This window comes from Syngnathoides biaculeatus, chromosome 15 (assembly GCF_019802595.1).
Source record: "Syngnathoides biaculeatus isolate LvHL_M chromosome 15, ASM1980259v1, whole genome shotgun sequence".
Classification (NCBI taxonomy): Eukaryota; Metazoa; Chordata; class Actinopteri; order Syngnathiformes; family Syngnathidae; genus Syngnathoides; species Syngnathoides biaculeatus.
The window spans coordinates 25,589,400-25,617,392 of NC_084654.1; the positions used below are offsets into that span (position 1 = coordinate 25,589,400).

Genomic DNA, 27,993 nt, shown 5'->3' on the forward strand with positions numbered 1-27,993 from the left:
TGCCCCACATTCTGAGGTTCCGCGTTCGAGTCCGGCGTCCCAAAGAGCGTCTACGACGCCGAGTTCCTTGAAGAGCAAGAAAGAAAGAATGCGCGCGAATGTCGAGGCGTTCCGCTCGTCTACGTTCGCTAAGAATACGAAAAGATGCATTTCAAGGGAAGGTCACGCGGGTAAAATAAATGTAGTCAAACTTTATTTAAATTAGTGTTGCTCAAGTCAATTTTGTAATTACAACGTAGAAAAATAAACTTTTGGAACAAACAAAGGCGACAGCAGTGCGTGCGAGCCTTCCGACGTCATCACGTGGACGGCGCCCCGCGCAGGCCCAGCGGAACCAACCTGGGCATGGGTCGCCACGACGGGCCCTCGCCGGCCGTCGTGGTCTCGGCGAGCAGCAGGGGGGGAGGGGCCAGCGGGTGGCAGCTCAGCCCGGGACCTTCATCCCCGGAGGAGGCCAGGCGGCCCTCCGCGGGGTCGGGGGAGAGCGGCGGCGCCGGGGGCGGGAGGAGCGCCGCGCCCTCGTCTGTCAGACCCGGCAGGCTCGCGGTGACCGTTGGCGGGCCTGCGGGAAAAGCCGCAACGTGAGCAGGAAGGAAGATCCGCAGACGGGCCGCGTGTGGGCCTTCAAATCAAATCGAATCGAATCGAATCGAATCCCCCTCCGCTAGTTTCCCCTTTTCAGAAAAAAAAAAAAAAAATGGGATTCAAAACCGTAAGTCGTTCTTGATAAAAACCAATTCAATTACTGGACAATGTAACATCCGTAAATTCATAAAACGATTCCCTTTCGGATGTCAACCAGGGCTGCAACTAACGAGTATTTGGATTGGCGATTAATCCCTCCAGAAAAAATGATTCATTAACCATTTCTTAATTCAGTTCCAGGACACACAGCAGAGAATGCAAAACTGATTTTAAAAACTACTCTGGATGTCTTATTTTGAAAAAAAAAAAAAAAACAATCACTTGATGGAGGACAACCGAGATGGGAGAATATTTCCTGCTGACCGGCTCAAGTTCCAAAGACTTGGACCATTTATTTTTATTGAGTTATCAATCAATGAATAGTTGCAAAGGCAATGGTGCCACACGCCAGGTCAGCTTGGCTCGTTTTAGCAAACAAACAAACAAAAAGATGGATTTCTTAAATTGACCCGACAGCCCGGGCGGGCCCTCGTCGAAAAACCACACCGGAAGCCATTGGAGAACCGATTCGACTACTCGCTAATCTACGATTTGAGGGGGGGGGGGGATCAAATTGGAACACTAAAGTGGACCCCCAGCAGAACCCACTCGTCGGCAGACCGTTCGCAATCTCACGGACACAAAGACAAAAGAAAAGCCGGAGGGGCCCGTTTATCCGGAACAGCCTTGGAAATCACGCGAACCCTCCAGAAAATAGATTGAGGAAAAACCGGAACACGTGAAAAGTGACCCAACCGGCGTGCTTTCATGCTTACACGGAGGACAGATTTAGTTTCAGGTCTTTGAAGAAAGAGCAAATTGAACCAAGCCGGCCGCGTTCCATCGCAGAAAAAACCCGGTCCTCTGAAAACGTCCTGATTCGGGCCATTCGACTGGAACTCGGCGGACCCGGACCCGGACGGCTGTTTGGCTACCCAAGTACAATTTGGAAGTTAAGAGGGACTGTGATGAATTTGCTTCGGGAGAAGAATCCTCGAGGAAAACACGCCAAAGAACGCAAGACTCAAAATTCCGTGCGGCACGTCGAGCGATACGACAAACTGAGGCCATTTGGGTTGGACTTTCAGGACGCATTGATGGATTTTCACGGAGACATTTGTGGCTCGTGTGTGGAGCAACAAATAAGAACACTGCAGCGATCGCCCACTGCAGTATTTCCTCATGGGGGGGGGGGGGGGGGCGTTATTCCCACCAGAATGAGAACGGAACCGCGGCTGCAACTTAGTGGACTTTACCCCACCGTCTTCTGGAGCGTCCAGTCGCACGTCATCGGGCGGACTGAGTCGTGGTGGACTTCCTGAAGTCATTTCTTGATGACTAACTTGGGTTCATTCTTCTTTCTCAAATCCAAAGTTGTCAGTTCTGGACACAGCGGTTCAAAGGCTTTTCCATCAGCACCAGCGTCTCTTCAGATATCGTTTGCACGATGCGTTTATACGCATCGATAAATACGACCTCGGCGGACGGTTTTTGCACTGGAGACCAATAACCGATGTTCACCTGGTCCATCAAAAAACGGGACAGTCTTTCAGGCGCTTCAGAAGTCTGATTGTTCTTGGACCACCCGTGTGTCAAGCCCCCCCCCCCCCCCCCAATTGATCATTTCTTCTATTATTATTTTTGGACGACATTTCAGTTCTTTGTCCCTGTGTGGAAAAAAAACAAAAAAAAAAAACAAATCAGCCTTCTCGTTAGATCACAAATGAATTGTAGCCAAGACTGGACAAATGGGGAAAGATCGCCATTGTTCCTAACAGTAACGACACATTTTAATCATAATAATCCAAATGAGTGAGCACAACATACATCTCAAAAATGAAAGTATGAAAAGAAACGATGTACCACCGTGTCAGCTGGATTTGAATACAGCTGCGCTCCTTGATGTGATGACAACTTCAGAATCGGAGCCTGAGGTACTTTTGTCGGAAGCCGCTGCGGAGAAAAATTCAAAATAAATACAAATAATTTAAGCGTTGGCCCCCCCCCTCCCCCCCCAGATCAATTACAGTTGCTGCAGAGAACGGAAGGAATGGACTGAGCCCCTCCTCTGAAGTGGCCTTCCGGGCAAATGAAAAAGGTGATCCGCGCATACGCTTTCCCGAGTTCTTTTTTGTAGGCCGACAAGCTGAACGGGCTTCGGGTCCCGGGCACGTGGACCACCTCGGAGCGGTCCGGGTACAAAAGGGCGTACGGACCTTCTCCCAGGTCCTTGTAAAACGTTCTCATTTTCCGGACCGCTTGCTTGCGTAAGTCGGGCGCCGTCACATCTGGGTCGACAAATACTGGCCGCGTTCTGCCCCTCGCAGGTTTCAACTCTTTTTCGTGCAGAATCATCAGTCCAATGTTTATCTAAAAAAAAAAAAAAAAGTTGAAATTCTTTTGAAAGGTCAAACAAAACAACCACTTTTCCTGCGTGCACTCCCCAAATGTCCATTTTCCGGACAAGCTTTTCAAGCGACGCCGTCCTTACCAGGACTTTCTTTTTTTCTTTCGCCCGAAATCTTTTGGCGGCTCTTTGAAAGGAGCGGCGTTCTTTCGACCCGGCGCCGCTCGCCAGCCGCCGCACGGAATTTTTTTCTCCTGAAACAAAACGAGACGTCCCTTTGACAAATGAGGACAGTCGGGGGTGGGACATCAAAAGAAACGGCGCGCACGGGTCCGGCACGTACCTCCTCCTTCGGCGCGTTCCCGTCCAGAAGCCTCCCGTGCGTTTTGTCCTCTCGCGCGTTCCGTATCGTTCAAACCCTCTAAAGAGCGACCACACCAAAGGCAAAACCGTGACGACCGCAAAAAAAAAATGCGCAAGGAATCAAAATGTCGCCAGAGAGCACGCCGTCGTTTCTCTTCCTTTCCGGGTTGGGTCACTTTTCACCTGTTGCGGGTTTTTCCTCAATCGATTTTGTGACAAAGGCCACGTCCGTGAAACGGGCGAGTGCGCGCCCTTTAAAAATAGGCCCCTCCCTTTCCGGGCGCTTCCCCTTTTGTTTTGCGTTATTTGTTATTGTGTCTTGCACTTGCGGGCCACCGTAAGGAGAAAACCAAACAAAAGAGTTTGAGGGGTCGTTTTTGAGGTCAGCAGAAAATCAAGCAAATCTGAAAAGGGGGCAGCAAAACTGGTTTGGAATCACGGCGCTGTCATTAAGACGCTGGTGCGGAGAGGTGGACGTTTCCCCAGATCTTTGGCAAGTCATCGTACCTGTGGCCGCAGAAGACGACGGCAACTGGGGCAGCGCCACCAGCGGGGTCAGCGTCAGGAAGGGTTGCCCCGGCAACGCGGCGCCGACGACCGACAGCAGCTCGACGGGCACGACGGTCCGGAAGCCGCCGAGGTCGTCTGCAATGGTGGCGGGCGACGACAAAGCAGATTTTAGCTGCGTCAGTGTCACATGCGCTTGGCGCTTGCGCACGTGGCCCCAAAACGTGGTCTCGGAGCCTTTTGCGCGTCGTCACGTTTTTGGCATTTCTCCGGGTCGTCTCGACCTTGTGACGACGCGCGTAAATTGCGCGAAGCTCGTCCCCGCCCGACGGCTGAGCGTTTCCTTTCCCCGCCTGTCTGATGAACTTTTTTGGATTCAAAGTTCACGATCGTTTGCTAAAAACAAAGTTGAGCAGTTTCAACTCAAAGTAGCTCGTCTTGGATTGAATTCAAAATAGGTTGAAGATGATTTTCACGTCATCATCTTTTTTAGTTCTGTTTGACGTGATTGCAGTTGGACTTGTACAAGAAAGTATCTTGCTGAACTTTGACCCCCCCCCCCTGGCCCGCCCAGAAATACATGCCGGTTCACAGTACCGCTCTACGCGAAGATGCACTCGGACTTTTCTTCTTACCGCTCACAACGGGCGGGGGGACGAGGGTCTTGCGGCGGGACAGGATGTTGGGCACCATCTTGGGCCGACGCCTCAGCGCCGGCACGTCGCGGGAGGCGCCGGGCGTCTTGACGGGCGCGGGACGGGGCGGGGCGGCCGGGCAGGGAGGCGCTCGTTCGTCGGGAAGCTTCCGAACGGACGACACGAATACGACGTCGTCGCCCGAAGAGCCTTCCGACCGCCCGGAGGCGACGGTCGCCGGCGGCGTCCGGTGCAAGTCGGGCGAAGGAGGGCGCGGGGCGACGGCGGGGTTGCTGTTTGACACGGAGCACGGGAGGTGATGGTTAGCACGACGCTGGTGAGCTCAGACACTTTTCACGAGAGCGAGAGCAACGGTTTCTCCGGGGGAGATACCGGCTGGTACTACTAGTCAAGCCGAGGTCGGGAGCGCCATCTTCGAGGTAAAAAAGGCACTTTGAAATCCAGAAAGCCTTTACGTGCACGCCGGGATCAAGCGACCGCGACCGCACCGAGTCGCTATCGATATGGACCAGAACTGCCTCGCGATCGACGCCCGCCTGCCCCGCATTTCGACACGCCATTCGCTTCTTCTTTGAGATCGCCCACGTCCGTCGTGGTCCCGCATCCTCCGGCGAGTTCCCGACGACGCGGACGCAGCTGCTCTCCGCCCCGCCACGCTCTCGACATCCCTCTGCCGAGTCTTCCCTCTCTTAACGGAAGCCGACTGGCATCCCGCCTCCTGTCCCGGGCCGGCCTATAAACTTTGCGCTTGAACTGAGCGGCGATTGGCAGATCTATCGAGAACAGATCTGTTAGTCGCATTCCAAATTTCCTTCAGCAAAGTCTCACGTGGGCTGACGAGGAAAAAGTGCCGACGCACAAAAGCCGTTCCATCGGCTCAGTCGGTCGGGTCGCGCGAGCCGATCAAAGCCTTTGTTTGACTTTTTGCCTGAAACTTGCACGTCGTACGCCTCGAAATTGTTTGCCAGCAGGCATCCAAATATCATTTGCTCTGACACCTTTGTGGCCGTTTCCGCGATGTTCTTTGTATGTCCAGTAAATGAGTTCAGGGTTATCAATTCCTTTTTAACATTATGATTATTTTCCCGATCCAAACTAAGACAAGCAACTAAGCATCAATTTTGCCCCGTTACTTCTTACCCGTCGCGTCCAATGGCGGGATTCCTCTTCTGGCCCGCATCATCTTTCACGCCGTCTTGACTTCCTGTCCGGGAGCGGTTATGGCCGCAGTCGCCTGTGATAGAGCCGCAGAGGGTTTTTTTTTTTTTTTATACAGTGGACAAGACAGTTGGCTTCAAAGTCCCACGTAAAGATTGGGCTACGTCGCGATTAGCGACGTAGGAAATGCGTGACGAAGGCCCCGCGGTCGGAATCCCTCAAGTCTTCCCCGACTACTTTCCGTGGGATTTTTCCAAAACGAGCCGCGCGCCGTTTACGGTTGACCTTCGATTCTCGATGCTCGCGAGACACAACGAGGGCGCTCTCGCCTGCCCTCCATAAAACGGGCGGGCGGCGCTGCCGCCGCGACGGAGCGATTCCCGACGGAGGCACGCCGGGGAGCCAGGCGAGAAGATGGCAAAAGCTGCGGATTTTGCGGACCACCACGCGCGCCCGTGAATAAGCCGCGCTGACTCTTTGTTTTCACGAGCCACGGCGGACCGTACGCCGCGGATATGTACCGCACGCATCAGTGCCTTGTGAAATGAAGCATTGACGTAGCCAGACTTTGTAAACGTTGATTTCCAAAGCTGGTTTCCAAACGATGACGGCAACATGGCAGTAAAACGGCTCAAACGTGACAGAAAAGTCGTTTTATTCCCTCTCCTGTCGTACACTCAAACCAGTCAAAGTTCTCTTCGGCTTCGGCAAGTCTCCGTCACACACGATCCGGAGTTAGCGCTGAAGTTGTGGCCTTCTCCTCGCGGCTTTTCATCACTTTTTTCTTATCCGCTGGCAGACCTCACAAAGCGATGAGGCCACTTTTTGTCAAAAGATTTGAAAATTCCATTCAATTCCATTTAGAAGATATATTTTGCGTTCGTGCTTCACGTTGCTATCAGCCCGCCCACCAAAGACGAGCGCTCGCGCTCTTCCACGTGCGCTTGCGGTAGACACTTCTTCTTCTTCTTCTTCTTCTGCTCATGCCCAAACCCGGCCGTGTTTTAACTTTTACATTCAAGCGAGATTTTGTTCTCATTTTAAACTCATAAATAACAATCTTGCCTCATCGCTAAATATGCCGTAAAAAAAAAAAAAAAAAAAAAAAGTAGCATCTTGTCAAGCGTAAAATGCGCTACGTCGGACACGGGAGGTAGAACTCACGCGGCGAGGGGACCAAGATGTCCATCAGGCGCTCCTGCTGCCTCACCAGCACCTTTTTTTTCCTCTTCAGACGCTTCTCGGTGGCCTGGAGCTCCTCAATCGCGCGGACGGCCTGGAAGCAAACGCGGGTGGCAAAAGTCACTGCAAGCGCAAAAAACACTAAAAGTACAATTCTTGATTCAAGTCCTGCATTGAAGTGAAAAAAGTACACGCCGAAATGCATTTCAGCGCAAAAGTTTAAAAAAAAAAAAAACCAAAACCATTTTTACTGCCACCGTTTTGATAACTTGGCTGGCGCAACAACAAAAAAGGTCTTTGCACACAAAAGAGTTTCTAGTGCCAATTTTGAGGTTGAGGTGCCCGGCAGTCTGGTCCCAACTTTTACGGAGAACAATTCTAAGGGCGGCCTCAATGTTGCCTCTGCGCTTTACGCAGATGATTCGCTTCGTCGAGCTGCGATCTCCAACTCCAAGTGCAGCGCTTGACGGCAGCCGGGATGAGAATCGAGACCGTGGTCCGAGCTTGGAAACGGGTGGCGCCGGGGGATGAGATCCTGCCCCAAGTGGACGAGTTCCAGTATCCGGGGCTCTTGCCCGCAAGCGATGGAAGAACGGAGCAGGAATTCCGCAGGCGGGGCCGTTGGGGTAAAGGGGACAGGCTGAGCTACGTTCCCACCCTCACCCGTGGGTCGCGACCCAAAGAACAAGCGGCCCAAATGACTTTCCTCCAATTGGGCGCTCGGGTGAGAAGCTCCGTCATTCGGGAGGGCCATTTGATCCGGATCCCTCCCGGACACCTTCCCGGCGACGGCCCGGGACTCTCGGCTGGCGACCCCCCCCGGAAGAGCTGAATGAAGTGGCCGGGGAGAGGGAAGTCTGGACGTCCCCGTTAAATCTGCCGCCCCTGCGAGCCGACCTCGGCTCCCCCCCACCCCCCGGAAGAGCTGAATGAAGTGGCCGGGGAGAGGGAAGTCTGGACGTCCCCGTTAAATCTGCCGCCCCTGCGAGCCGACCTCGGCTCCCCCCCACCCCCCGGAAGAGCTGAATGAAGTGGCCGGGGAGAGGGAAGTCTGGACGTCCCCGTTAAACCGACCTCGGCTAAGCGCTCCGAGATGAATGAATGAGCGCAGAGGAGCCAACCCCCAAATAAAGGAAGCAACGTGGAGACGTTTGGCCATCTTACACCCCAACAGAGGACTCAATCATTTGTATCGAAATGAAAAGTAAATCACAAAGGACGAGACGCAACCATCAGAGAGTCACCTCACGCAGCGTGGCGGCGGTGGACATGACGTCCTCCAGCCGGAGTTCTTTCCTCAACTCGGCGACCAGCCGCGACATCTTCTGTCGCTGCACCCTCGCCGAGGCATTGTGGACCCGTTTCTGTACACAACGGAAAGCCAATCATGCCACCATCGGGTGCTCCGCGCAACATTTCGGACAAAAGGCTGCAAAGAAGAATGGGACGAGTTGTCCACGAGCATCTGTGGAGAGCTTCCAAACGAGGAAAATAGGAGGACAGCGGTAACCCCTCTTCTACTTCGCGCTTCACCTATTGCCGCTTCAGTGCATCGTGGTCCCCCGAGCCTGCGCGTCGGGGACATTCTGCGCTTCGCAGGAGATGACTTCACACGTTTGCTTTTTTTTTTTTTTTGCGACTTTCTGTATACTGCAATAAAAAAAAAAAAAAAATCGCATTGTTTTATTGTTTAACTCGACGCTTGTACTGTTGTCATTTTTGTACAAATACTGTTTTCTATTTTTGACATGTTCTGGCACCCACATAAACATACATCCCTGCTACTTTGCGGTTTTTCACATTTCGCAGGTGGTTCCGGGTCAAATTAACCTGAAAAACGTGGGGACTACTGTATGCACACTCGCAGTGCAAGACCGCATTGCTTGGGGGGGGGGGGGGGGGGGGGAGATAAATAAATAAAAAATAAAGCATGTCAAAGCTCATTTAAAAAGTTTAGTGAGCAACATATGGGAGAAAAGCCAATATTGGGAGATTGTCGTCCGGTCGGATGAGAGCAAAACGGAACACTTTGGCTGGCAAAGAGCACAATTCGTTTGGAGGTGAAAACGGCACCATACCAACAGTCAAGTTCTGAGGTGGCGTGGGGCTGCTTTTCAACAAATGGGACTGGTAAGAGGGAGTCTTGAAGCTGGCATTGCAGACAAAGGCTTTTTTGTACAAAGGATTCAATGACCGTTGGCGTGTTCAAGACTTTTTCCCGTTTCATTTCATTTTATGAAACAACTTCATTTCTTGGCATGTATGGATTATTTTTGTTGTTCCCAATGGCTGGTGAGATTTTCAGGTCAACCACCCGGCTATCAAGAGATCTGCTCTAAAACGTCTGACAATCTTGGGAACCCCGCTTTAAAAACAGCCGCTTGCCAGGCTGTTCATATTTTAGTCTTGCTGCTTTTTCTGACAATTTGCTTGGTGGTGCGCGGTGGGATTTTTGTCACAAGGTTAGGAAAGAGCGTGGAAAAGGCTTCTTACATTGTGTGCGGAGCGGTGGCCTCTCTCTTTGTCCCCGGACTCATCCGTGAAGTCGGACGAGTGATCCGTCTCGTCACTGGACGAGTCCACCAGGTTGATCTCCTCGATGGTGCGCTTGGGCTCCCGGATGTCCACGTCGTCCACAATACAGACCACGTCCAGGTCCGTCAGGTCCATGGCGGGCTCCGGTGATGTGGACAAAGTGTGCGGCCCGGGTGTGACTCCCGACTCCGTACGAGTCCCGGCGGAGGTCCGTGCGGTTGCATCATTTGGATCATTCAGGAGGGTCACCGGTTCGATCTCCGGTTGCACGCTGCGGACTTCCGAGATGACGAGCTCCGGGGCGGTCGTGCGGACGGGAACGGGGGCGGTCACCTGGCCGGAAGCGGGATTTTTCGCGGACGTGGCGGGAACAATTTTGTGGGAGCTGGCGTTCTGACTCAGGGACGTAGAATCCAGACGCACAGGAAGAGGGACGCGGTTCACCGTGAAAGACTTGAAGCCAGAGAGGCTGGGGGCGGAGATTGGGAGCACTGGACCGGCGACGCCGCTCAGAGGAGCCGTGGGTCTGGACGGCTTCTTGGAACCTGAAAACACAACAAGGTGACGTTCCGTTACAGTGAACTCCGTCTTGATCGGCGAATCTTTGATTTTCTGCCTTCCACCATTGTTGGGACACACCCTCGCATCCTGCCGATCCAATCAGTATTAGTAAGATGTGCCGCCGCCTATCGCACGATTCATTCATTCGTTCGATCTTTCTTGACTTTTTAGGGCTACTATTATGCTTTACTATGTGTCGGGTACTTGAGTACTTGCGAACGAAGTAGCCCATTTGCGGCATTGTGAGACAAGCCAGTAGCAGTCAAACCCCACTTGTTCATTTATTGCGTCTGTAAAACAAGTCGGCGACATCGCTCCCTCCCTGTGTGGGTTCCCCGGAGGGGGCTCGAGTCCGCACACACACCATCCGACGGCGATCCGACACGCACGACAACGAAGGACCAAAGTGGCAAAGTTGAACTTGACATTCTACAGCTGCGGCACTGTAGTTTCAAACAACTCCTGGGTCCCCCGTCTCTGCTAACATCGAACCTTGGGTTTCTTTAGAAGGACTCACCGTCCACGGCGGGCGTGCTTGCTCTCAGCTGGTTGACGGGGATCAGTTGCACCAGTTTGCCGTCTGGTCTGCGGTAGTAGCGAACGCCCGCCGTGCTTTGCACTTGCCGCAGAATCATCCTGATGGCAGAGCTGGAGGGCACCTGGGGGCGCGGCGGGCCTGGAGTCGTGATGCGGGGGCGTGGACGTGGAACCGTTGAGGGCCCTGGAAAGTCATTTTCGGGATTTGATATTAAATGTTTGAAGAGAAGTGCTGAAAACGGGGAAACAATCACAACTATTTAGGACTGAATTGTTGAGCTATAGATTTCAACTCTTTCATCATCTTCTTCCCGTCAACATTCTTGTTCATTTTCATTCTCAAGGCACTGAATCGATCGTAACTGAACCATCCAGTTTGTCTCGGAAGACGTTTCACCTCAAATGCGAGCGGGGTTGAAGGGGGTTCAATTCAGGTAACGAGGTCGGCATTTGTGTGGGGGAAAAAAAAAAACAACTATTTAGGCCCCAACTCAGAGGCGTGATCCAGACCAAGTACGGAATGCCCAAAGGGGCCGAGGGCTCATTGGCAGTCCGCCGGAAACTCCCTCGCGGGTGTTGTCTTCAGTGGGAAAAGGTTGTGGAGTCGCCACGTTGGTGAAGGAGGCCATGCTGGTGAAATTTGGCCTCTCTTTGGAACGGGCAGTATGGATATCAGAAAGTATTCACACCCCTTCACACGTCTTCCACACTTTGCCAAGTTACAGGATCATTCGCAAGCTAATTTGACTTCATCTACCCATCCAAATTCTACACCACTCATCCTCACTGGGGTTGCGGGTATACTGGAGCCTATCCCAGCTATCTTCAAGCGACAAGTGTATCTTCTTCTTTGCCTTTTGGCTTGTCACAGTTGAGGCCGGATTTGGACGAGGATCCTCAGAAAGGTGAGGCAGACGCGCGAACCTTGTAAGTCACCGTGCTCCCGGTGACATCTTGTTCAATGCCCCCACGGGTGCTTTGGCATTCAGATGAATGAGGCACAAGTACTTTGACCAGCTTTGCCAAGTCCAGATGTAGTTGACACCTTTCGTGGATTAGTCACCGCCTCACTCGGTCGATTCTGAATGCAGTTGCCGCGCTCGGAATCATTTGCTCGTTCTCTACAACCTAACCACTCTTCGGGGATTTTGAGTAGAATCATTCGTCAACTAGATACAGATACATATACGTTTTGTTTTTTGGACAGTGATTATGGAATCGGTGAACGACTTGAATCACAGTCTCCGACGTCGTCAAGCTTTACACAAAGCTCACCTGTTGTTGGCGGCGGAACGAAGATGTAAGTGGCTGGTGCCGAGGTGCCAGTCGTCTTGGAGGTGACCATCACCGCGGGGGTGGCACTTGATGTCAAGGTGCCGGTTGCGATGGAGGCGGCGTTCGTCACGGCAGGGGTGGCGGTTGCCGTGGAGGTGAAGATCGCAGTTGACTGGGAGGCGGTGGCCGGCGCTATTGAGGTGGCGGTCGGCGCCGTCGACGGGCAGGTGGCGGCCGGTGCGACCGAAGCGGCGGTTGCCGCGGAGGTGGCGGTTGGGGAACTCGGCACGGAGAAGGGCGGCGACGTCCGACGCGGCTCGGGTAAGGCGAGAAGCCCCCCCTGCTTCCTGGTGGCGGCCACACGGCCGGTCAGGTATGCCGCCAGCCGGTTGGCAGGATGGAGCGCCCCCATGTCGCCCAACTGGATCTTGGCCAGAGGATACATTTTCCCGTTCACCTGGACTCACAAAACAGCCGATCAATCACTCCGGTTGTCTAATTTTTCATCAGCTCTAAAACCTGCGACATACAACAGCGCCAGGCACTCGACTTTGGACCTCCGTTTGATTGCCATCTGCCAATAGTTAGCATTTCATGGTGCTCATGTAATGAATGTCATAATAGTGATTATTGATGAAAATATTCAAGTCAATCGTGGCATGATACATAGGGACAAGGGGTAATGGAAAAAAAGGTTCACATTTGATCAACGTATGGGCCATTTCCGGGCAAGGCAAAGCTGGACAATTTCATTCCAACGGTTATGAAAAAGGTGTAGCCTCGGCTTTTATTCCAATGTGACAGGGATAACCCTATGACTGCAAATATCTTTACTTGCGCTCAAACGTTTACACATCCTGCCGGACAGACACAGCCGTCATCAATTTCCTTACACTTTGGTTTTGTTGACTAAGAATTTCTTCACTGTTGAATTGAAATGCCGTTCAAATCAAACTGACCGGTCGACTGGTCCTCCGTCTCGTCTCGAAAGAATTGACAGACGCTGCACCATTACCCGCCTGTCGACCTCCCGCTCCGCACTTCCCGCTCGTGAGAAAAGACCTCAAAATACTTGAACTCCTCCACTTGGGACAGGAGACCAGAAAATATTTTTGAAGATGCAGTACACAAGTATAGAAAGTAAATGCACACTTTAGTGTCATAAAATCAAGACATATTGCTTTTTTTAAGTCGCTGATGGGCCCCAATCATCAAGGTGAAGCCTCCTAAGCGCACCGGAACCATGTCAACAATGACAACGTAATTACAAGCGTCGCGGCTCATTTTCCGACGTTTTTTTTGGAAATGCTGTTGTTAGTCCGCGAGTTCCCCCCCCCCAAATAGTCCTCTCTCCAAGTACTGGAATGGCAAGGCCAATTCCTTTTTCGTTGGATACTGAAGTCATTTTTTTGTGTTTGAGATTTCAGATGTCAGCATTTGATTGACGATATTTACATCGCGATGCGTTCAACAACTCAGGACGGGCCAGCTGCTTTTCGAGCGAGCCAAAACATTGCAAGATGTGCCCGCTGTGTGTTTTAAGTTGCCTTTTCGATGAATTGCCTAAACAATCGATAAGTGGGTTTCACCTGTTTTGCGGAGTAGATTTAGCGACTGCGCATTATACACGAGAAATTGCAGTACATATTTTTCCACGCTTAAGGACGCGAGCCGTGTTTGTAATGTTAAACAAGTCCTGGCACCGATCAAGTCGGGCTCACCTGGATGGGGTCCCCGCCGCCTGGGAGCTTTTTGTCGGCCAAGAGGAAGCCAGCGGTGGAAACGCCACCGAGGACCGGCAGACCCATCCAGACGCCGCTCCGCCTCTGGTCCGTCTGCTCGCTCCCAGCGTGCACCTGTCCAGACTCCTTTTCCGGGTGACTTTCATCAATCTCCTGAGGCCAGTCCTGCGCAAAGTCCTCCTCCGTCACCTCACGATGCCAGGCCGTCACAGACGGTACCTGCTGCGTTGGGTGGTTTTCCTATGGAGACACGCGCGAGAAAAGTTGGTTTCTTAACTCCTGACAGCTGAGGCGGAGGACTGGACTCGAGTCGTTCTTAACCCACCTGGGCGCACAAATCCCGATCGCTTCGTGATGACGTCGCAACGGGACACAGCTTTGCCGAGTCCCACTGAACAAACAAAGTCAACACTCGTTTTTGCGGAATTTTTTTCGTCAGCTAGACTCCAAGATCGAAGACTTGTTCCCTCGCACACGTGGCTCATAAATCTGCCCAAAGCCGTCTTATTGAGCATTCCTCCTTTGTCCAGCTAATCCATCCCACGTCAAGATACCGACTAGACAGAATACTTACCGCACTGGTGTGCCATAGGCTGCCGACAATAAAAGGCCAGAGAAATGTGCACTTTTCTTACTCCGATTTGAGGGAGTGCGGAAATGGCAAGACGATAGCAGGAACGTCCACCGGAGATCTTGCCCGTGAAAACAAAGGCCTTTTCCGTAATTTGGCAGTCCGCCGGACCGGCCTCACGACCGCGTCGGGCCGGGACCTCCGCATCCAGCACGTTCACCTCCAAGATGATCTGAGACTGGGCCAGCCCAGCCTCCGAAATCCCGACCCGTCGGCTTGGCGGCGGTGACCTTGACTGGCTTACGTTGGGAAGGGGGCCAAAATATCTCCAGGGAGATGGGGAAAACTCTTTGGCAGTTGTTTTTGTTGAGGTGGGCTCAACCACTTCTTCTTCGGTTTTGGGGTGCACTACTTTTTACACACTCGGGGCCAAGTAGTTTTCCTTGATGATAGTAAATGAAACGGCCACTTCAAAATGATTTCAAGTCCACTTGGGTGGTATTTGTGCGACAATAACATTGATGACCTGAAACATTAAATTGCTAAAAGAAGAAGCATTTGAGAAGGGGCCAACACTTTTTTTTTTTTTTTTTTTTTCCCCCACAGCCGTGTTTCTCGTGAAAATTATTCATGCATCAACTTTTGTCTCTAAAGTGAAGGACACACGGACCTGCCAGCGATGAGTGAAAATAGGCGACTGATAAGTTAAGCAGAGGTCCACACCAACCTCATCTCGTGTGGTGATGAGGACTTTGTAGTGGACGGTGCTGTTGTCCTCCACGGTCTGACTGATGGGGTTGATCTGGTACTTCCTTGTCCAGAAGACCTTGTCAAGCCGGTCCAGAGCCATGGCCTCGCACAGCGTCTGAAGCACGTGGTCGCGGTCGTCGTCGCAGTTCCAACGACACTCGGTGAGGATGGTCAGACGTCTTGACGGCCGAGACTCCTCTGAAACGCGCTGAGGTGAGCCGGACGGCGCCGGCAAAGGTGGAACCGATGGCGCCGGCTCAAGCGGCTTCCCTTCTTAAAAAAACCAAGAAGACAAAGAAGGATGAAAAAGAAGACACTCCTCCCTTTGTCAATAATATGAAAATGATAGGGAATCTTTTTGGGGCCGTTACAGGAAAGTTAAAAGGTAAAAGTTGTCCGTGGCAAACGTTACTCAGGAGCTAGTCGACTACGGCGAACGTCAACAAATATTTGATCGACAGGTGTGAAGGGCTCATCGTCGGCAGGGCAACCGCACAGTCTTACTGCTTTTTTTTTTTTTTAAATTCGGAACTCATTATGACAAAAAAATGAACTTAAGTGCGTTTTTGCGTGTGAACTTCTGGCTTGAAGCGTGCGATGCGAACGTACCCTGAAGATTTTCCTCCATTCTTATTGATCCAATGAGGGAACCCAAACTTACCCGGTTTCTGAGGTCTGACTTTCTTGCGACGTTTGGGCTTCCTGTGCAGCTTCCGGGCGAACGCGGCGGAGGAGTCTCCGGAGGACTTCTTCATAGGCCGCCTTATTCCAGACTTCCCGAGAAATCTTCTCACTCGGGCGCAGCTGCTGGCATTCTTTCCCGTTTTCTGCGTGCGACAAGAATTTTTTTTTTTTTTAAACATTATTTTTTGACGCATTGGATTTATCATTCATTTTTATGTTGTTCTGACCTAAAGGTTCACAATTTCTACAGACAAGTAACTGGAATGTGTTGGAAGTTTTACAGCCTTAAGGACTTGATACCCCAACATTGCATCAAGTGCCCGCCTGGGGCAAAAAAATTGTCGTCCGTTTTAATCATATATTGTGACGACGTCCTCACCGTACCCCTTGGCTCTGCATACCACGTACGTTGCCGCCGTAATTTAATGATTGATCTGTTCGTCCGGCTCCATTTATCCTGGCAGACGCAATTCCGGGCTTGCCATTGTGCTTTGGCGGAAACGGCCCAAAAAAAAAAAAATGGAGAGGAAACTCCAACCGGTGCCGTTCTAACCAACACCAGCCGGAGCAACACACCCGACTTGGAGAACCGCCCTCGAGTACAGAGGCAAAAGTGGCGTCGGCGCGCTCACCGGCGGCCTGAGTATAAAGAAACCTTCGGGGAAACGTACCCAATCATCATGACGGATAACACGATTGTATGAATTGCGTCCTGAGACACTGGAACGGGGTACCGCCCTGGCGAAGGGTGTGTCCGTGTGTCGCCGGTTCGAATTGTTGCACTTAGTTTGCTCCGTCAATAGACAAAAACGTCACAACTCGGAGGAAAACCTTTTCGAGAAAAAGTAAGACGGAAGCGCACGCACCTTTGTCAACAGTCTAGTGACGGCCGTGCGAGGGGAACTGGAGGAAGCTTCTGGGACGCGGGTCTGCTCCAGGTCAGAGTCTCCGCTGTCCCTTTTCCACAGCGTCCGGACACGTTCGGCAGGCTGGGAAACGCTGTCGGCCTCCTTGAGTACTGAAGGAGGAGCGCAGAACCTCAGACGCCCGTGGCAACGGAGGACAAAAGCGCTGGATTTCCCAACATCTTTTCTTGACTGAAATATCCACTTTTTACTTTGGATGCAGACAACTGGACGTACCTACCACTCCTCACTTTGTCAAAATGGGCTCGGTAGCTCATCTTGTTTTCAGGCTCCACAAATGACAACAGATTTGAAAACGACACAAACAGATACTCAGAAAGTCAACTTGGCGGAGATGTCGGTCGACTAATTCAGAACGTGGACGCGCAATCAAGATAGCAGTGATGAGGAGGAGCATTAACGACGACGGCGACGACGGATTTGGAAAAGCAATTTACACATTGAGAAGAATTGTGAGCACGATTTGCGTCTGGCATTCCGAAATTCTGAAAGAAAAACACACTAACAAGGTGACCTTCCCCAACCGTTCCAATGGAAGTAAAGCCAAACGTTTTTTTTGGGTTTTTTTTTTTTTGCGACGCCGTTACATAATTGAGTTTAAAAACGAAGGCGTCTGTCTTTTTAGGAGTACTTTCACTCAGCTACGCAGTACGACTTTACTGTAGGCACCTCCGACGGCTACGCAGCACAAGACTGAGCGGCTCGGACTCACCGTAGGCCATCTTCATCCGCTTCCTCTTCCTCTTCCGGCCGCCGTGGCTCGAGGGGCTGGAATCGGAGCCGTCCAGGTTCTTGAGCAGAACCACCTTCTGCTTGAGGCAGCTGCATCCCAGCATGCACTGCGGCCGCCCGCAGCGGCCGACCCGGGCCGTGTACGCCAAGCTGGAGCAGACGCAGCCCAGCCGGCAGAAGTCGTTGAGGCAGGCGGGCTCCGGTCGGCGGGGCAGCAGGATGGGGGCGGTGGGATTGTCGCTCACGAAACCCTGTGTTAGGGAAAACGGGCGTTACCATCGAGTCCTTGGGGAGAAAAAAAAAAACAATCAATCAATCAATCAATCAATCTCTTGCCAGCGAGGCGTGCCCGGACCCAATTGTATGACAACCGCTGATTCTCAACAAGTTTGCAGGCCGGGGAAGATTCCTGGAGCGTGGAAAATGAAACTTTGCGTTATTTGTACCATTTGGAAATTATTGGGCTTCACACGATCCAGATTTTTGGGAGCCATCAGCGAATGGCCAAAAACAAACAAACAAACAAACAAACAAACAAAAAAAAACCTCACTCAAGATGGAGTAATATTTAAATGACCGGCTCTACTTACTGCATATTACACTTTGTGTTCCTAATTTATGTACAAGAAAGCATTTGTTCGTCTATTTATGCCAGCGAGGCACAGTGGCAGCCGGGAGAAAAATGAACGCTCTTCTGTTAGACGGCAGGAAGTCCATCCGGCAATTCACGGATCAACTTTTTCGTTTAGCGGCGTAAAATATGGAGACGTTGGAGACACGCGTGTACCTTTAAGGTGAAAAGCGACGTCAGAGCAATTGAGGCCCTCTCCTCCGCGATGGAGGTGCGAGGCTGCCCAGCCCACACGGCATCATCCTCCAGACCTTTCTGCATCAGCAGGGCTCGGGTCATCGCCGGTTTCAGGGAACCCGCTGGGTCCACGGGCTCCTCTCCAGAGTGACGCCGCAGGGGGGCGCTTACGTCGCGTTTGACTCTCTTCTTCCTTTCGAGGGGCGGGGACCGAGAGGGGGAGGAGAACGGGGCGCTCGCCGAAGGGCGGACTGCGGGGAGACTCTTCTTTGGTTTTGGAGGTTCCGCCGAGGGCGCCGGGAGCCGGGGGGCATCGGTCGAGTCGGGGACCGTCGGTAGGGATGGCGCCAGACCGGGATTTACCGGAGATTTGGAACTCTTCTGCTTCCTCTCAAGTTTCCTGGAGGCCTTGAACGGGCGACTGGGCGCTTTGGCTCTCTTGGAGGGCGGAACAAAACCCGAGATGAGGTCCGAGGCCACGCTTTGCTTCTTGAGGACGCTGCCGAGCGTGCGAACGTAGCTGCTGCTGCTGGCGGGAAGCTCGTAGACGGGCAGCGAATCCGCCGGCGGCTGGGAGAAGCTGGCCGCCCGCTGGTCGATCAGCTTGGCCTCGCTCTCCAGGTACTGATCCAGCATGTCGCTGCAGAACGCCGACAAGTTCTTCTTGGGCTGCTCCCAACTGACGCACACTGCAAACAGCACGCTGGAAAGTCAGACCGGGCACGCTGGGGTCGCGTACGCGACGGTGTCGTCACCTTCGGGTTTGGGGGGTGAAGGAGCCACTGAAGGTTCTGATGGACTAAATTTCTCCCTCCAACCTTTAATCTGCGTTACATCCGTAGTCTTTCCGGTTCTCGACACAAAAGATCCAGAGGCGCCTGGGGAAAAAATAAAGTGGACAAAGTGCCAGACCGCCTGCTGCCACGGTGACGTGCTCGACTGCTGATGGTCGTCATGGTCAGAGCCGTCGTTTTGGATACTTTCGTGCCAGTGAAATCTTGCACGTAACAAATGTGTTGACTTCAGGAAAAACACATCAGCCCGAGGGATGAAACATATTTTGGGGACAGAACGATAACGATCACCGATCCCATCACAAGCTCGCTCATTGACTGTATCGACTTGTGGAGTGTACACAGAAGTCGCTTCAAAAGTATTCGCCACTCAGTTTACGTATGCTAATCAGTCAGGTAAAGCCAAAGATTCCAACATGACGGGGGGGGGGGGGGGGGTGATGTACTCATTTCCGGTCAATGACTTTATTGTACTTAACGTCACACACACACACCAAAACTTTAGAGCATGACTCCACAAAAGGCCGATTTGGATGCAAAAATAAATCAGACATATTTCCCTCTCTTCACTTGAATTTTTGGACTCAAGCGAGGGAACCACTGATAGTCGAAGGTATTCTCAAGCTATACAGAAAATAATATGATTATTATTATTAAATGATTGAGCAGACAATTTCTCAACGGACGCTTGATATTCGGAGCTAAGCGGCGGGAACAGCTTTTGAAGGAAGGCAGCGTGTGCGAGTTGAAGATTTTCCTCCCCCCAAAAAAAACAACCCAGAAATGACCGCTGAGAAGTGAGAGGAACACCGAGGGCACGTTTCGTGGCTTTTCCTACTTTCACCTCGACTGCGATTCTTCCCGCAATACTGCAGCGATGACGATCCTGTGAGTGTATTCCAGTGGCAAAACCAAACCAAATGACCTCGCCGCAGATATCGTTCCATCCCCATCGAGCACAGATCAAGAACTCAACAATGACAGCTGAAACTTTGACACCAGACTGGACGAAGACCGTTTAATTTAGAAGCGCTCGCGCATTCGGGTACAAACGGCTCGGCCCCGATCGCGACGCTCCGCTACTCACCCTGTAACGGCGGCGGCAGCTCCTGGCTGGGGGGCTCCAGGGAGGAACCCGGAGGAGGTATGGGCAGACGGACACCCAGGTACTGGAGGTCGATGGACAGACCGGCATCCAGCAGATTCATCTTCAGACCAACTGAACGACAACACGGTCGGTTGCAATGTTGCGCGCGTTCATGTCCACGCAAGTGGCAAAAATCGGGAGCTTCACCTCATAAAAGCATTCTTCTTGCAAAACAATTAAAAATCAATACATAAACAAACGAGACCAGTTGCCTTTTCAGATGACCGCTGACATGAATTAAGTTTTAGAAAGCGTGTCGGTATTATTGTGGTGTTTTTTGTTTTTTTTTTTTTTAAATGTCAAAACCAAATGACTCCATGAAGCTCATGGAACTTCACTTCTAGATTGGGGGTGGGGGGGGGGGGGGTGAACCAACCACTCTTTCTGACCTTCTTGTAGCACCGGGTGGATGATCTGCTGGTGCTTCATCATCTTGACGTCTTTGAGAAGTACTTGCTCAAGGGCAGCGATTGTGTCTTCTAGGGAGCAAAAAAAGTCAAGCCCAAAACAGCGAGTGGAGCCGCTGGACCCGCACGGAGCAGAGGAAGGTCTACCGTGGGTGTGTTCTCGGGCGGGTTGCTGCAGGTGAACATCTGAGGGCGCGAGCTGGTCGTTTGCTTCTTGCGCTTTGCGATCAGCGACATGAAGTTGGAGAGCCTCCTGAAATGGAAAATATTACACTTCACACCGATTTTAATCACCTTGGTCGGAATCTGCCAGTCACCGGCCGATGGGTTTTACTGGACTCCGATCAGCCCCAAAATCCCGATCCTGTAAAGACTAGAAAACGTGTCGTCTTTGTCGCTTGCGTCTGCCTGAAGGCGACCAGCAAACCTGTCAGTGGACATTTGGAGGCTAATGGTGGACAAAATCTCAGAGAAGAGAGCTGAGCAAAAAAATGGACTAAAAAGGCTTCTGAAGTCACACAAGTGCTCCAAAATGTGAAGATGAACCAGAAAACGCGACACACGTACGGTAGCTGACCTCGTTGGATGACGGCTAAAGCAACAATAAGTCACAATCTGCAATAACGACAACGTTGGCTGCGGAGACGCTCTGAGGTCTGCCGCTGGAGCAGTTTTTTTTTTTTCCCCCGGACGAAATATTTCCCCTTAAAACTATCATGAAAAATGGTTTTTTGGTTTTTTTTTTTAAATGCCACTAATTATTATATATTAGAGCATAGGAACGTCTTGGACAAATTCAAAACAACACGGTTGAAGGTCTGCCGTATGTGCACGAATTTGTAAAAAAGCAGCTCTGAAATCCACCCTCAAGCTGCCCCGTGGAGACGAGTTCTTCACCTGGGTTGGGGTCAACTACTGGCTGCATAACGGGTGCCACGACGGTTCCCATAACTTGACACTTCACGTTCCCCCTTCTCTGATGTATGCGGACAAAAACTGAGGCACTGGCATTTTAAAAAGACGCCGGCAAATCTAACGAGCTAGCGAACATAAGAAACTGTTAGCTTTTCCTGATGCGTCTCTCTCGTGCGGAACTCCACGCAGTGCGTTGAGCAGAGCTTTGGGCGGGGGTCCAGCAGTCCACGAGTGGCCACCGCGAACGAGCCAAGCGCCGAGAGGCAAGCCACTTGGCAGTGGACCCGTCCAACTCGCTTCCATAAGCCGCACGCAAGTTCACACCAACGACAACTTCAGTCTGGGAAGCGAATACCGTCGAACTACCAAATACTAATTCTTGCTTAAAAGGTCTGGAACTGGCTCATAAGAAGTCATTTCGGTCGGTGCCCGAACGAGAGACGACTGTGGTGACCAAGCGGCATCGCAGTGACAAATGAATCATGGTTGTGTGGGTGCACTAGCTACCTTGGACGTGAAGGAGATAAAGAGCTGCTCCTCCACTTCTTCCAGGTTGGGCTCCACGGTCGTGTAGGCAGAGTCGTCCGTCTTCCGTTCCAAATCGGACACGGCGGGTTTTCGCCGACGAGCCTTCTTTTTGCCCTTCAAAGGTTTTTGCGACGGTACCACTGGGACGTGCGCAGGATGAGCCGACGCGTGAGCTTCTCCAGAAACATCGGGCGGGCAGGGAGGTGTCGCCAGATCCGCGTTGGGAAACTCCATCCCCATTCCGAGGTGCTCCTCGGTAGAAAAAAAGTGCACGAGGTCCGCAATGGAAGGCATGGGCGACAAAGCGTCTCCGTCCAAAGAAGAGAACGTCGGCGAGAGTGTCAAAGGAAGCGCGAGGGGAGACAGCTCTCCCGGGAAAGGGAGCGGCTGCTCACTCTCTTGAAACGAAAGCGAATGGACAGCGGGGGGATCCGAATGGACAAGGGGGGAAGACTGGGACGGAACATCGGCGAGAGTTTGGGAAGGTGACAGGGAGGACCCCAGTGATGTGGGCGGGAACACTTCAAAGGAGGGGTGCACGTAGGGCTCAGGAAGCGGTAACACGGTATGCCACTTAAAGACAGACAGGGCTGGGTCTTTGCTTAGCGGCAAACCCGCGCAAGGCTTAGAGGGGGCAGAATCCAAGTCTAACGCGAAGGCGGCAGGTAGAGAAGGTAGTGGATCCGGCGAACTTGCGTGGGACAAAGACTCAAAGCCAAAAGGTGAACAGGGTGTATCAGAAAGGAAATCGCCACACTTGGACTCTGAGGACGTGCCGGTTGGCACGGGTGGAGCGACTAATGCCGTGTCCAAAAGTGGAGACAAAACAGGAGATGAAGATGAGGTAGGTACAGCGGAACAAACCAAAGTCTTGTGGTTACCGAGTGACTCCTCAAACTGGCCAAACGCTGGTTTTCCTGGCTGAGGAGCTGGGCTCACCGGTTGGTGATCGTTCATTCTTGAACGTATTGCTTCTGGAGAGGCAGCTGTGTCTTCAAAAGGCAAAGTAGCGACATGTTGAAAAGCTTCCTTTCCAAAAACATTTGCAGCATTTTGGTCGGACTCGCTTGCGATTTCAGTAATGCTGCTATCCTGCTTTGCTGAAACTGTCCCCGTTTTGCTTTGGACGTCTGCAGGAATTGGCGTGGAGGCAGAGTCCAATTTGCTCCTGACGGTCTTGGTCTTAGCGGAATGTTTTTTCAGGAACAGAGCCAGCGCTGGCAGAGGAAGACGACGCTTCACGCTGGGTATGGCCTGGACTTCAGACTGACATTTTGCGCCAGAGACCTGGTCTCCATGTGCAGCGCCACTTTTTCCTTGTGGTGGAGGTTCACCAGAAGACTCGGTGGATTTCTTGTCTGCATTGTGAACATCTTGGCTATTGGGTTTTCCTGGAGCGGTTTTAGTGTCGGTTTGCGCAAGTCTTTGAGAGGGGCTTAGAGAGTCCACGTTGCATCTTGTCAAGGAAATGTGCGCCTCTCGAATGATGTCCCCGATTAATGTCTCTGCCGGCTGTGAGTTGCTGCAAAAAACAAACATCAGGAGGACCTTTGATTTGGTTAGATCTTACCAGCCTGTTGAAACACAAGACATCAAACACGGGTGTCCGTCAATCAACGCTAAAGACCAGGGTTTCGGAATAATGCCAGAACCGGGATGGCCCGTTTGAAAGGGATCTTGCGAACGTTTCACCTGATGAGCTTCTCATCACTAACCAGATCAAGCAAGCACCGGGACATAAACTAGAATTTCCGGAATGGCTCACCCTTCCCTAGAACCATCAGCATCTGACGCCGACAACATGGAAGACAATGAATCTTCCTGACAGACACCCCAAGATCAGAATCGCAAACAATCAGCGTTGGTGCGGCACACGTGAAAAGAACAAACACCGAATCTGTATGAAGCTCTTACCAGATACTGTTCTTGATAATAGCTCTGGGTGAAGATCCAGAGGATGCTCCCTGGACACAGGCGCTTCGAGCTTTATGATTTGCAAGCAAAGACTTCAAGCTTTTCTTTAGCGGTTGCTGCTGACTGGTTACTGTAGCTCCATCCGGGTTGGACTTCGGCCTTGGTCCTGGTGGACCAAAACCCTCCTCCCTGAGGCCCTTAGCGAACGGGTTGTAGTGAACTTTCAGCTGGGAAAACTCGCAGTTCTGGTACGCAGTGACAGCCATGAACTCAGTCTGTTGAAATGTGAACGACGCAACATTGGAGGCATTGAGGTTAATGTCTTGAGCAGCTTTCTCCGTCTGGACAACATGCAAACGCGGCATGTAGCGATGCATTGGGTGCAGTATGGCGTTGCCTTCCTGGTCCGCCACGTTGCTGGTGAGTTTCAGTTTGTAAAAAGAAACGGGACTCTGCATCCAGTGTTGACCCGTGGTAGGCGACTCGGGATGCGCAAACGGGGAACTCGTCGCGTGCCGTTCTGCCTTCCCGGCCACCTCCCAGCCGGCGCCGGTCCACTCGTAACGGCTCTGGTCTACCGGCTGAATGTCCATCATTAAAACGTATTTGCTGGATGGCTGCAATCCCGAGATACGGAAGCGACAATATGGAAACATCCTGCTGCCTTGCTTGGTCAGAATCATCTCGGTTTTACACCGAAAGAATTCGTTCCACATGACGTTGTTGTCCAAAGTCACTTGGATGCCTCTGTGGGTGCTCTCGGGTGACAGGAGAGCCTCCCGAGGAAGTCTCGTGTAAGCGCGTCTGCCGCTCGATGTTTTTGACTCGACGTCGGCTTCGCCCGTCACGGTGCCCTCCTTGTAACTTCCATTTGAGCCTCGCACGACTTGGCCAGCCCGATCAAAGCGACGAGGCGGATAGTTGGCGTCGGGGGCAGCCGCAGGGCTGCCTGCCCTGCCGATGTCAAGCACCATCACTTCCTGCTGCGTCTTAGAGGCCATGGACACATCCCACGCGTCTAAGGGATGGAACCATTTAGTGGGGTTTTTTTTATGTCTTATACCGAGTGGCCCAAAAACATCCTGGAAAAAAAAACAAAAGTATTTTACCCAACGCCGTGATGATGTCAAACTATTACGACACGCTAACAAACATCCTAACGTGCTAACACACCAGCTGTAAGATACATAGCTTATCAATGAGCTTGTTTAAGACTGTTTGTTACACAGTCTTAACGTAAAATCTCTTTTCCACAAGCTCAACGTAAAGGATTCATGACTAGCTCGAGGCACAACAAGGACGTTGAAAAATTCGATCCCAAGGCATGTAGAACAATTCACAGTCGCACTCAGACCTATGGACAATTGACAGACTTCACTGAATCTAAGCTACCCATTTCTGGAATGTGTATGGAAATTGGAGCACCTGGAGAAAAAGCGCTAACGGAACAGGAATCCCACATTCGGGATTCTCAAACCAAGTCTCAAAACCGTTAGGTAGAGCTGCAAAGTCGGCCATCGTGCTGCCATTCTGAGACCAACTAGCGATTCAACGGGAGGCGGCTAATAAACCGTTCGCAGCTTTGTAAGGACTCGTCTTCCCCACCATCTATTTTGTTCTACCGCTTCTTTGTCCCGCGAGTGACTTGGCATCAATCTCATCTGGTTTCGGGTCAAGCTGCGTTGGTACACTCTGGACTGGTCGCCAGACAACAATTCACAAGCACATTTACACTTGTGGACAATTTAGAGTCTTCCAGGAGGCCCACAATTTAGGAGCGTGGCGATTGGCCACCATCTTTGTGGAATTTTCTTTAAAAAAACAAAACAGGAAATGAGCACTTCAAACACCTCTAAAATCCTCGTAAGAAATACATTTGCGAAAATGATTCATGACCCGTTTTACTGACCCCAACACCCTTTTCACGAGGGTTTCAGTATTGAAGACGGGTTTTTCGGCCAAGCGACGCCTTTAAACGCGTCGCAGGAATTTTAATGGTTCAACTCCAGTCGGTTATATAATGTGTTCTTGTACCTCTTGGGATGATTTTTAGCAAGCGACATCGGCCGAAACCCCCCAAAACTTTATACGATGCAGGCAATTTCCCCAGGAGCCCTCAGATGATTTTCAAAATTCTCGCGGTGTCGAATTCAGGTTGAAGCGTCCATTCCAACCGGACTCGCCGCGTTGACAGACTGTCATTTTTACAAATATTGTTCCACTGCTACTGAGAACAGCGAGGCAGTTGTGCCACTATCTGTGCAATTGTTTAATTTGTGAAATGAAGAGCGCGTTGACTCCAGATGCCAAGTAGCCTGTTAGCTAGCATGCAACACATTCACTGGAATCGAGCTGCAATCAATATTTCCATGCTTAACGTAAATATGCTGCTGCAAAGCGCTATTTGCAACCCACGTGTGCTTACTAACCAAAGCTCATGCAGCTGCGGACTTCCCAAGAGCTAAGTAGCCGGCTAGCTTGGCACCATGCTAGCATGGCCTGCAGCACAACCTCCACCAAAGATGACCATGCGTTGTCATGACGTCACTCGGATTACCTTCCACACGGCTCGAGGCTCCTTCGACCCACTTAACGGCCATTTTTACGCCGTTCGGGCCCGGTCGGCATCTTGCTTGCTCGGGAGTCCCAACCGCGGCTAAGCTAGCAGCGTGCTCCCCTCCGCGCTGGCGTCCGTGTAAATCTGTCGGTCCGTGCGCTCTGACGTCACGACGGGTGACTGCGCACCCTTCTCGACCGCCATTTTGACGTCCCGTCGCGGTCGCCGACCCGGTCTTCGTCCTCCTCTGCCGTCCGACGGACCGTCGAGAATGTCGTCCGCCCCCCCCCCCCCCGCCCCCATCAACGCCCACCCGAGGCGCCGCGTTGGTCCCGAAACGAGCGAGTTCGGACGGCGATGGAAGAAGCCAACGAGGACGCGTAAAGGCCTGGACTAACTACGACGTTAAGTAACATGACAAGGACGGATTTGAGGTAGCACAACGACATGATGTGACGGATCCGAGGTAGTTAGTGCACTGTAGTCACGCAACCATAACGGATTTGCGGTAGTCCAACAACTACCGTGTGCGCTCGTGTGGAGTAACATAACGACGAGTGTAGTTCTGAGGCACAAAATGGCGGCAGGTGCTCGCATTGGTGGGACTTAACGAAGCGCCGGACTTGTGGATTCGAGTTTTCCCTAAAAGACTTTTTACTTGTGCTCCCCGTATTGAAGTGTGCGATGTCGGCAATTTCTACACTTTGAATTCGTCAAACTCGGCTTGTTCCTCATGTCAAGCTCAGTCCCAAAAAAAAAAAAAACGTCCGTCGGACTGCCCCCTGCAGGCCCGACGTGGCTACACGAGTAGTTTCAAACAACGACGACGACGACGGCGGGACTGTGGGCTGAAACGATCATTTGTGCCGTTCTAACGTGTCAGTTTTCAATAAATGACGGCGCGTGAAGGCAATGAGCCGAGCGATGTTGACTAAATGCCACGTGCTCACAAGTCAGTGATCGGTTCAGATGATCATTGAGACGCGGTGCCATCCAATAAACGGCCGTCCTGTCGTCATTTTTTACGTTTGACTGCACTTGTCTCCTTGGATGAGCTTTCGGTCGACTGCGAGGAACATTTGTCACTTATAACATTGAGATAAACGCAGACGATGGTCCCACCGTTGAATAAATATGATGACATTGAACAGTATTTGACGTGCAGCCATCACGGCCACTCAACATGGAAGCATCCAAATGATCAAGTTTTAGACACACAATGCAGACATTTTTTAATCGAGGAAAAGTTGATATAAAATGAACATCATCTTCACATTACGAGCAGTTAATCCATAACTATAACTTGGGCCTAAATGGCTGGTTAACACATATAAAATGTACATTTGAGTATATGAAACAGATGATTATTGCATTTTGAAAACTTCCTGTCCAATCAAAGAGACGAGAGCAGTGAAAGAAGACGTTTGCCCACCGTGACGTCTCGCGACAAGATCGCAATCGTTCATAACCGACGATTGAATAGAGAAAAAGTGACGGCGCGGTCCGGTTCGGCCATCCGGCTGGAAGATTGCAGATCGCGTGAGCGGAAGCGCCGCGGAAAATGGACGGATGTGACACGACCTGCGTGTGGCGCCAAATAAGCGACGATTTTGTGTTTTGCGGGGCCGACGAGGAAAAAGACGCAGTGAAGGAGTTGAATCCAATTGGACTTCCGTCTGACATTTCTTTTTTTTTTTTTTTTACTCAAGTACT

General features: G+C 51.6%; 1 protein-coding gene across 20 annotated transcripts; it reads right to left on the reverse strand.

Annotated features, from left to right (window-relative positions):
• Positions 1 to 171: 171 nt before the first annotated feature.
• mgaa (MAX dimerization protein MGA a) lies at positions 172 to 27,993 on the reverse strand. Of its 20 annotated transcripts, none has more exons than XR_009798321.1 (28): positions 26,281 to 27,993; positions 23,724 to 24,805; positions 21,789 to 23,331; positions 20,514 to 20,619; positions 20,349 to 20,438; positions 19,900 to 20,031; positions 18,774 to 18,896; positions 17,998 to 18,707; positions 17,191 to 17,461; positions 16,419 to 16,570; positions 15,530 to 15,695; positions 14,846 to 15,141; positions 13,873 to 13,938; positions 13,527 to 13,787; positions 11,806 to 12,262; positions 10,511 to 10,714; positions 9,391 to 9,977; positions 8,142 to 8,261; positions 6,880 to 6,991; positions 5,698 to 5,791; positions 4,537 to 4,829; positions 3,902 to 4,039; positions 3,375 to 3,452; positions 3,176 to 3,285; positions 2,712 to 3,054; positions 2,548 to 2,637; positions 1,941 to 2,351; positions 424 to 562 (listed from the first exon to the last, which is right to left on the reverse strand). XR_009798321.1 is itself a non-coding variant. In XM_061842889.1 (27 exons), exons 2-26 carry the CDS (start codon positions 24,722 to 24,724, stop codon positions 2,555 to 2,557), a joined length of 7,533 nt encoding a protein of 2,510 aa, XP_061698873.1. In that variant the 5' UTR covers positions 24,725 to 24,805; positions 26,281 to 27,993; the 3' UTR covers positions 420 to 2,351; positions 2,548 to 2,554. The 20 variants fall into 20 exon arrangements, 14 of the variants coding, with proteins under 14 accessions (XP_061698877.1, XP_061698879.1, XP_061698880.1 ...); XR_009798322.1 differs by having other exon boundaries at positions 452 to 562; positions 1,946 to 2,351; XM_061842889.1 differs by having other exon boundaries at positions 420 to 2,351; positions 14,846 to 15,138.